General features: G+C 40.4%; 1 protein-coding gene across 5 annotated transcripts; it reads left to right on the forward strand.

Annotated features, from left to right (window-relative positions):
* Positions 1-10: 10 nt before the first annotated feature.
* Positions 11-10,236, forward strand: atcaya (ATCAY kinesin light chain interacting caytaxin a). 5 transcript variants are annotated; one of them, XM_061032832.1, is made up of 13 exons: positions 11-995; positions 2,525-2,624; positions 4,611-4,669; positions 4,785-5,030; positions 5,255-5,428; positions 5,612-5,714; positions 5,899-6,030; positions 6,321-6,407; positions 6,735-6,884; positions 7,098-7,133; positions 7,271-7,342; positions 7,470-7,528; positions 9,879-10,236. In XM_061032832.1, exons 2-12 carry the CDS (start codon positions 2,548-2,550, stop codon positions 7,501-7,503), a joined length of 1,170 nt encoding a protein of 389 aa, XP_060888815.1. In that variant the 5' UTR covers positions 11-995; positions 2,525-2,547; the 3' UTR covers positions 7,504-7,528; positions 9,879-10,236. The 5 variants fall into 5 exon arrangements, with proteins under 5 accessions (XP_060888815.1, XP_060888799.1, XP_060888822.1 ...); XM_061032816.1 differs by having other exon boundaries at positions 16-995; positions 9,875-10,236; XM_061032839.1 differs by having other exon boundaries at positions 29-995; positions 6,786-6,884; positions 9,875-10,236.
* Positions 10,237-10,486: the final 250 nt, after the last annotated feature.

Raw genomic sequence — 10,486 nt, forward strand, 5'->3', positions numbered from 1 at the left:
CTGAGAACGGCCGAGGGGAAATTAGGCTGTAAATATTAAGAGGGATAAAAACGTCAGATAAAATAATTAACCCGAATAGAATTACTACTGCAGCTTGTAGGATTAGCACAGCTACCAGGACCTAATTATGTGTGGAACAGAAATTGTATATTTGATGCTGAAAACTGAGCAGGGGTGATAATATGGTTGGGCGCATGTGAACTTAGAAATTAGATATTTTATATGTGTGTTGAGAGTTGGGGTATAGTGGGTAGGTTGTAGAGAAGGCTGGGATGAGGAGGCAGAGAAGGAGGGGTGAAGCTGTGGATGGAGAGAGAGAGAGAGAGAGAGATGCTGTTGCCAGGGAACAGCAGCCACATAGAGGACCACTGAAACAACAGCAGGACTGTCTAATGGAGTGAGGGACACATAGACTTGGGCTTATTTTTCTGAAGTTGCTGAAGGGATATAAAGGCTTTCTCCAAAGAGAGAATTGGATACAGAGGGAAATTGAAAAAGGGTTTGATTTGATGCGTGGAAGTGGAAAGAGTCACTCAAAATGCATTTGGAGCTGCAAGCAGAGAAAATGGGAGATAGGGGGAGGGAGATCACGGTGCCAGAGCAGATGCATTTTGGTTAAAGGAATTTTGTGTCTCTGTGGTGTGGACGTAGGAGTGGAGAGGCAGGCTGCCGGCTCACTCTTCACGGCCAGTCTTTCACCAACAACGGTTCATGGCCAGAGGCGGAGGAGAGGAGAGGGGGTTCAGCACAGAGGTGCTGCCTGTCTTCAGACACCTGCTGCTGGCTAGCCGCTGACATTGGGGACACTGTATGACTGTGTCTGTGCACAAGTGTGTGTGCATGCGAATGAGGAGGGATATTTCAGCCTGAACCCTGTTTGCTGTTAGTGAGGGGGATCAGCACCTTCTCCACGAGATACTTTGCGTCTTTGACTGAGGAGGAGGAGGGGGAAGGACGCAGATAAGCAAGAGGTTGTAGGATCTCACGTAGCCCATGTGAGTATATTCCCTGACTTAACATGCATGCATTTACATTCTGCTCTATGCACAAGCGAGACACCTCAGACAGATTTGATGCACATTTGATAGTACAGTTACATGTGGAATCAGTTCTGGTTTGTGGATTGGCTCGTCCATTTTGGGTGACCTAGAAAGGCTTTGGGGACATTTTACTCTGTGAAGGTGAGGTGCTGCACATTTGGTAGGGATTCATGTTGTAGCCTATATATGTAATTTTAGGCTGACATGGAAGCCACAATACCAGGAGAGGAACAGGGTCTTTTTTTATACAAAGCTTAATAGGAACATTATCACTCACCGTTACATTTATTAATGTTGCTTGTCACACATGAGTTGAGAAAGATAGAACCCCACTGTCTGTAAAATGATGATTATTTATTTGTATTCTTCTCATCCGTCGTGCTTATCTGACATAGTGCAGCATTCTGATGTTTTATTTTTCAAGGATGTTGTCAAAGTGGAATCTGATAGGACCTGCTACAAACAATTAAGTTATGTGATCGTGGGTTTGGCTCCATGTTACAATCATGTGTCATATAAAAATGATTTCCTCTGTGAGGCTTGGTTGTCTGCTTGTTCATACTCAGCCACAAGTGTTGCTGCCAAAACCACCAAAGCCACTATACTCCTTCTTGTAATTATAGCAGTAGCTCATGTTGATTCTCATCTTACTTTGAGGAACATTTTGCATTGCCGGCAAGAGTGTAAGGATCACACTAGGTTTGTTGTTTTTTGTATATTCTTTTGACAAACACTTTGCATCTCTGCTTTGAAGTGAAACCTTAGACAAAACATTTGAATCCTCTGTCAACCATCAATGTGGATTTTTAGACGTGACTGGAGAGCAAAAAAGAAAACAGTATTAGTGGAAAAAATGATTCTCCCATGCAGTTTTGCAGCCACCAGCTTCAGTTTTTTTGTGTGTTGCAATAATGAGTGAGTGTAAAATCCTATAATTTAGAGGAGCAGTTGAGTGGAGTCCATCGTAATGCCACCATTTATTATACAGTCATTGTATTCTAGGCATTAATCAGATTAAAAATGGTTTCCAATCTCTTTGGCACAAACAAATGAATTAGACATTTGTCTTATAATATAATCAGTTACATAAAGCATCAGTGTGAGTAGACATCAAAAAAGCAGCAGTGGGATTAGGGATCAATGGGGGAGATTAGGTCCACATGTCATCCGACTCATTGGCCTCCTGAATTCCACCCGAGAGGAATATGGAAATAATATTACACTTGAAAGAAATCTGAGCTCAGAAAGTGAGCTCTGTCCGAGTCAGTCACATGCCTCTCACATGTGCTTCACCGGGCAAGGGGATAAAAACCATGTGATCAGCAGCCCCCAAATTGTGATGAAAATGATACCTCCTAGGATGATGGCATGTGTTTCTTTAGTGCGGCCATGGAAGTGTTCGTCTAGTAAGTGCACTGACTTTTTGACAATATTCCTCTGTTGTTGTTGCTTTTCATTAATAAATGTTCTGCTCATACCTCCAGGCCCCGGCTCTCCTCTCTGAGGGATGGGCACCACCGAGGCGACGCTACGAATGGAGAACATGGAGGTAAAAGACGAGTGGCAGGATGAAGACTTCCCCAGGTGAAGTAAACATATTTTTCTTTGTAATCATCATCTAAACTAGTTGGTTGATTTTTAAATGTAAGTACTGTGACACATCTTTCAAAAAAAAGGATGCATCTCTGGAGCTGTGTGTTGCCTCCAGCTACAGGGCATGTTCTTGTTTATGCACTGCAGCACATTTTAGTTTATGCATAAATACCTCAAATTAAAAATCAATTTGAATTTTAAATGCCAAACATCTGAAGTGGATAACTTCTGCTACATGTTTTTCTGGGCAGAATTTATAACAGAATCATTAATCATGTATGTAATATTGGCACTATTTTTATTTTACCTAACTTTATGAAAGGCTTCAGTTCTTCTTTAAAAGCTTTAGCAGTGATTTGCTTTGTGTCTTAAGGTTTTGCTAATTATCACTTTAATGTGTAGCATTTTGAGCACAATGAGACGCTCTATAATAAGAAAGCTTCGATATCGATAATTCCCCAGAGACAGACGTGTAATCGTGAGAAAGATAAATGTAGGGGGGAAAAAACGTTAGTTAAATTGTGTGAAGTTAATCCTGAAGATGCTGAGCTTGATGGGCAGAAAAAGAGCAGGAAAGAGGTGTGATGACACTCGGTACTCTGCTCCCTCCTCCCCCTTTTCCTCCTCCCTCCTCCTCTGTCGGATTGGGAGGCAGGAAGCCAGGGAGCAGGTGCAGCTCAGTCTGTAAACGGTCTCAGGCTACGTCATGTGACGCTACAGCAGTCGCAGATCAACAACAGAGCATCGCTAGGAAAATGGAGGCAGGTTTTGGTTAAAGACAGACAGAGGCGCAGCAAATGGGTTATTAAGGTAGTCTGCAAGAGATGCTCTGCTCTGGACTCTCTGTTTGTTATCAGCTGAGAATTCAGGGGATGAGTTGGCAAACCAAATGCAAAGGTGTGTGAGGTTATAAAGCTCAGCTGAATCATCTGTTTGCTATTTCCTGAAGGTAAGCATCACTGCTTCATCCTGATATGTTTGTAGCTAAAGGAAAATGTAGTCTTAATACAGTCAAAGAAGATTATTATGTCTCTGTTAAGAGAATAAATAAATCCATTAATCTGTAATGTATATAAAAAGGGCTTCCTTTCTTATAAAGGAGTGTTGCACCAGTAAACACTGCAGGCGTCCCCAGGGGAACGGGTCGAGCTGTTCATCAGTGCCTGTGTCTTGGGGCTTAAGCCAGTGTTGTTGGCTCAGTAGAGGCACACACACTATCACGAACTGTCCTCCTCTTGATGGGAGTTGGCTTTCACATAAATGCAGCTAAGATACTGTGTTTGGGCTTTATGTGCCCTTTGGATTTTTACCCATTAAGAGGTCAAATGTGGTTTCAAGTTTTTGGGTTTCTTTTTCAGGTGTTGTAAACAAAAAAACAACGCAAACATGCAAGTAAAAGCATCTAATGTGCATCTTAAAAGAAACACTGATTAGCACACATATTTCTTACATCCTTTCTGCTCCTCCTTATGTGCAGTAAAAAACAGGCAGCGTGTTAATAGCTTTACCATTTTTTCAGTATGCAGACTAGATTTCCTCCCTCTTCTCTGTTATCACCCCTCTTTTCTTCTCCCATCGAGGTCCTCTGCCTGGCAGCCCTGTAATCTTCATCTCTCCCCAGAGAGAAGTTAATTACCATCTCCATCCTTCTCTGTGTGCCCCTCTTTTCAGTGCTTATGCAGATCATTGACAACACCCACACTTTGACTGGTCCGTTGAGCATCATCCTTATCACTGTGTTGCATTTTACCATAAGGCTACTTATGGTAAAACAAGGTTCCAGAAGGTTCAGTGCTAGGTCCCAAACTGTTTATAATTATATGACGTTATGTCTGTGCAGTGTCTAAACTGAAAAAAAAAATCTATTGTATTTGCTGATAACCCAAACGTATCGATCCTGGAAAAAATTTGAATGGCTTTATTTGTATGTTATACTCTATATGTAATGAAAGCTTATCTGTGTATGTTTACCTCTAGACCACTACCAGAGTACGGAGACATGGATCCCTCCTGTGGTCTCACGGACGACAGGGCATGTAAGTAACAGAGTGGAATAAAGGGTCAAATAAGGGTTAGATCATAATTTCCTCATTTAACGACATTTACACGCTTAGTTTCCTAAACTGTTTTCGTCCACTGGTCTTGCTGCAGCCCCCTCTAACACACTGAACATGAGCCCACCCGGAGGAGGCGGTGTCTCCTCATCCCACCGAAAACGGCGTACTTTGGTTGCCCCTGAGATGAACCTCTCACTGGACCAGAGTGAGGGTTCTTTGCTGTCAGATGACTTCCTGGATACGCCTGATGACCTGGACATAAATGTTGATGACATTGATACCCCTGACGAGACGGACTCGCTGGAGTTCATCACCAATGGCAATGAGCTGGAGTGGGAAGGCAAGTTGTTCAATGCAACAGCATGACCGATTATTGCAGATTATTTCTAATCTTTTATTTCTCATAATGGTAAGCCACAGCACTGACTTTTAATCGTTTTTTAAACACAGTCCAGTCCTAATCCTTAATGTTAATTGTCACTCTTCCTTGGTACCAGCAATATGCAGTGTGATAAATATTTCAGGATACAGTTAATAACCTAATCTGTCTCCGTGGCTGTTCAGATGACACACCTGTGGCCTCAGCCAAAGCAGGTCCTGGTGCTGGCTCAGGACAAGCTGATGAGGACGGAAATGCAAACAGTGGTCGTCTCTGGAGGACGGTGATCATCGGGGAGCAGGAGCATCGTATTGACATGCAAGTCATTAGACCGTACATGCGGGTCATCACACATGGAGGTCAGTGAAGGGACCTGGATCAACCTACAAAATAAACAACCTTTGTCATACTATTTTTAAGTCAAACAGACAATAAGACCAGCCTTCATTTAAAGAGGTCATAAATAGCATCTCGTCTTTATTGTTGTTGCTGTTAATGGTCTGACGCATTATCTAACACGGACATAAACTCTTTCCCGTCAGGTTATTATGGAGAGGGCCTCAATGCCATTATTGTTTTCTCTGCCTGTTACCTTCCTGACAGCAGCTGTCCAGACTACCACTATATCATGGAAAACCTCTTCCTGTGAGTGTGCCACTGCTGACATTTAGTTTGATAGGATAGATAATTAGATAACTTATCATACTGCTCATTTGTAATTATTAGGAACATCTGGATCATGTTGTCTTGGTTCCACATTATTTTTACATGTCTGTGTCCTCGTCTGTTGTCTCACAGTCCATCAATGACACTGTCCCCTTTCATTCAGGTATGTGGTGAGCAGTCTGGAGATGCTGGTTGCCGAAGATTACCTGATCATCTACATGAACGGAGGCACGCCACGGAATAAGATGCCCGGGATCAGCTGGCTAAAGAAATGTTACCAAATGATTGACAGAAGGTGAGAAAAGGAGAAACAGTGTAGAAACTACTCAAACATGTGACATGTTGAACATGAATTAGAATCTGCATTGCTAGTTTAATTTCTGAATGCAAATGCTGACGAACATAAAATGGATAGATATGTCACTTGCTGTCAGTCAGTGGAAGACTCACAGGCTTCATACACAGCAGAACTGTAGAATTGTTATTTTAATAGTAGTTAACGCATTTTAGCTGAAGCTGAAGTTGTGAACAATACTTACTAAACTGTGGATGGCCGTTTTGTTTCGTGTTGTGTTGTGATGGCAGATTAAGGAAGAACCTGAAGTCTTTGGTCATCGCTCATCCCACTTGGTTCATACGCACTGTCCTAGCTATTTCTAGGCCCTTTATCAGGTAATATTGTAATTTTTTTATATCCATCATATACATTTGAGAGAACATCAGATAACTGATGAAGACCAGGTTTTGTTGTGTCATATATTTGCTCTTTAAATGCATTCATTTTTGATTTTGTATTGACCCTTTGGGCACTTTTTCCCGACTCTGATTTCATATTTGCCTTATTAGTGCTCAGCATTTAATCAAACAACATCTGATCCTTTTATACAAGGAGCTATGATTAAAATTCTGATTTATTTGTATGTGAAAGAAAGCATCCTATAGAAAAGTTTCATTAAAGTATAATATTGTACGTATCACTGTGACATCTGTGACTTACAGACTGTTACAGTGTTTGTGTTGTTGTTGTTGTCGCCCTGTCACCTTCTGCAGTGTGAAGTTCATGAATAAGATCCAGTACGTCCACAGTCTGGATGAACTGGCAGAAATCGTTCCCATGGAGCACGTCCATGTTCCTGAGTGTGTGGTGCAGTAAGTATCTCTGACCACTAGATGGAGACACAGCTGCAGCGCTGACCCCAAATCTGCTGCATTAAATAAATAGGATTATTCATGTTAGTCTATCCCAGAAGAACAAATCTAATGTGACTTCTGATGTGTCTGAGAAAATGTGAAGATGAGTACTTAAGTTCTTACCTGGATGGAAGGATTAACTGAAGATCTGACATGATAAATTATTTTCAGATTTGACGACGAGAGGATTAAAGCACGCAAGGAAAGGTAAAGTACATTTTTATTTCTTCTCTAAATTTGATTATGCATTAAATTCACTACTACCACTATATAGTTCCACTACATGCCAATAGATTGTGTGTGTGTGTGTGTGTGTGTGTGTGTGTGTGTGTGTGTGTGTGTAGGATGGAGCAGGAGTGCAGACAGCAGGAACAGCAGCAGTCAGTACCACAGCAGCCAATTAAAAAGTCAGAGAGGTAAAAGTATGCCCTTTATTTTAATACAATTCTAGTTTATTAATCTTTTTTTTTTTTTACACATTGACATCATTTCAACTTAAAAAAGTTCTCAATTAAGTTTCTACTATTTTATTTTTATTTTCAGGCCGAAGTCTGTGATAGCAGATCAAGGATTATGAGGAGGACCGAGCTTTGCAGCTAAAGGTAATATCAATACCTTTGTATTTCTTATTGGTGTCTTAATGTGTATTTGTCTCCTGTGGACAGGTGATGCAAATGAGCATTTTGCTATTAATCCTAAAAACAGTGCATCTGGGACTTGTGCATGGTTAAAAGTTACAGTACCAAAGTTACTGTATGTCCATGTTAAATAAACAAGTAAATAAATAAACTATGCTAAAGAATTACACAAGTAAAAATGAATCCTTTGTTACATTAACTTGTGTCATTAACATGCTTTATAAAGCAATGTACTGGTATTGAGTGATAAGAAATACTACAACATATTTATTACCTTAAACAAACATAATAAGTAACTTATTTAAAAGACTGTGCGGGTTCATAGAGGAAAAGGAAGCTATCCTGTCAGTTAATAAAAAGAAGTCTGCATGTGCAGCAATGTTTAAAGTAGAATTCACTGCAAAAAGATCCATCACATTTGTGTGAGCACAAAGACCTAAGAAGACAAAAACTCTTCTATTATCAGAGGAGCAGACACCTTGAATATAAAGAAACGGATTTGTCTGTAGGTACATGTAAGAGGTTTGAACTGGAATCTTTTCAAACTTTCATTTAAATCCTGTCTCACATTCATCGACTTGATAGTCCCCCGTTGTCAGGAAGAATATCAGTTCTGAGCCTTTTGGAGTAGCTTCCCTTCTCTTTACGTTATTACTCTTCTGACCTTATTATACAAGAGTCCCGTATTAACTGTAACAGTGATTCTACCAACAAACCAAGATTTTATTAAAAAACTGTTTTCTATAAAGAAGAAGCTGATAACAAATACTTTGCACTGTTAATTGACCGGTTCAAATGAGAAAACTGTGACTAAGGTTTATTGTTAAATTATATCTTCATAAAACATATAGTGTAAGTATTTGATACCAGCAGCACCCTTCAGAGCCAGAGAGTTGATGACCAACATAATTCATGAGCTGGTTGAAGGCAGCTTGCAGAGGGTTAGTAACAGAAGCACAGTGGAACTGGAAAGCTGTCAGCCTCTAATAATGATCATAGGACTCAAACAGCAATGATATTCTACAATAACAGTCACAGACAAAAAGGCAAACTAAGACTTTGACTTTGATGAAAGGGATCAGAATCAATCTGACTCTGCGTCTGCTTCAATTCATTAAACATTCAATCCACATCAGGCAGGTTTTGACTTCGGCATTTATTATATTTCAAGGACTTTAAAGGCGGATTGTATGTGTGATTCATTTTTTAAAAAGATATTGAAAAAGAGATCACTTTTTGACAAAAATGTATACAAATTGTGTTTATTAAAAATAGGAATACAAATTCAAAACGTTAATGCTTTTAAACCCTTAAAGGGATACTTCACCTGTTGAAACATGAATCTGTATTGACATTGGGTCATATATGTTGTAGAAATGTGAAATAAATTTTGAAGTTGGTGCCTTCTTGGCCGTGAAAGGGCAGAAAGTGTCTTTTTGGCTCATGTGGATGAAAGACACCAAATCCCAGAATGCACAGCACCGCAGGCCACTCCCACTAAGGTCCTCTAGTTCAGAATCAGAATCAGAAATACTTTATTAATCCCAGAGGGAAATTCGATCGTTACAGTTTCTCCAGGGGCGGCTAGCGGCAGCTTGCGGCCCTGGCGGCTAGCAGAGCTGGCAGTGGCCGGCGGCGTCCAACAATATAGCAATATAGCCGCGAGACGGTTGCTGCCAACAGGCTGGTTTTGTTTCTCGGCCAGGGCGGCCAGGGCAGCCAGCGGCGGCAGCAGCCAAGACACAAGACCAGCCTGTTGGCAGCAGCCGTCTCGCCGCTATATTTATATTTTTTCGCCATCATCAGCTTTCTCCATAGAGCCTGTTAGCATAGCTTCAAAGCAATATGGCGGACGTTTAGTTTAGATTCTGGGAGTTAGTTCCCACCTACTGATCTGTGATTGGTCTGTAGCTTCAGTGGTTTAAAATATGAGGAACTAGCGTTGTAGTTTCACACCGCTAACCGCAACAGCTTCCAATGACGCAAAAATCGTCATTTTGCGTCACTGGAAGCTCCTTTTCAGACTTAGAAATACAAAGATTTCCCATCTCAGGGAAAATGAGGGCGGGATGCACGACCATTCAAAAATACTACCAGGTTTCTAATGATACAAAGCTTAATGCAAATGGGTGAAGTATCCCTTTAAGAATTGGTGCAGAAAACTGCTTGGAGACCATTTTGCACCAGGCAGAGACAACGTTGCACATATATAGTTTCTTTGAATTATCAGTTCAAGTTCAATGATCAACAACATGTTTTTATTGTCATGTTATATACTTTACCAATCCTGAAAATATTCCCTCTCTTCAGACAGACGCATGGATCATGAACCCTTTCACAGAAACAGATTCAAAGAAGTGGTCCAACAAGTCAACACGTGCTTCCTTGTTTTACCAGCATCCAATTGACAATTAGTGTTGTCATTACTACTGATCAAGATGGTGATCGCTTATTCTACTTCTTCCTTCCTGTCAGAGGTTTACTGCTCTGTTACAAGAAGTATGTCACCATGGAAACTGTTGGCAGCTTTAAGTTGCTCTGTGTATGTGTTCATACTGTAATATTTCATCATCAAGAGCCAAGGCAAGGACTTTAACAAAAATGTTAGTGTACCCCACAATGAAACACTTTTCAGAGGCCTTTGATTTTAGCGTTGTTGGATGGAACTATTTAAACTAAACTAAATTAGAAAAACTAGGGGCTTTACTTTTAGTTGATCAAATGTTACAGTTGTACTTTTTTAATATCAAACAAATATACTCAAATAATTGAAAAACAGGTTGGGTTTTGCACCCAAATTCAGGATGTGATAAAAATCTGACCATTTTAGACTTAAAGGTTTCAGCCTTATGTTAGTGACGTGTACATATGTATAAAAGATTTAAACGATGCGAGTCCATGGATATCGAAGAGCAACATTAC

Source organism: Labrus mixtus, chromosome 3 (assembly GCF_963584025.1).
Source record: "Labrus mixtus chromosome 3, fLabMix1.1, whole genome shotgun sequence".
In the NCBI taxonomy this organism is placed as follows: domain Eukaryota; kingdom Metazoa; phylum Chordata; class Actinopteri; order Labriformes; family Labridae; genus Labrus; species Labrus mixtus.

Coding starts and splice junctions, on each gene's coding strand:
- atcaya (XM_061032832.1), top strand. CDS start 2,548: ATGGGCACCACCGAGGCGACGCTACGAATGGAGAACATGGAGGTAAAA. Junction 5,031..5,254: donor CAATGAGCTGGAGTGGGAAG/GCAAGTTGTTCA, acceptor GTGGCTGTTCAG/ATGACACACCTGTGGCCTCA. Junction 6,031..6,320: donor TACCAAATGATTGACAGAAG/GTGAGAAAAGGA, acceptor TTGTGATGGCAG/ATTAAGGAAGAACCTGAAGT.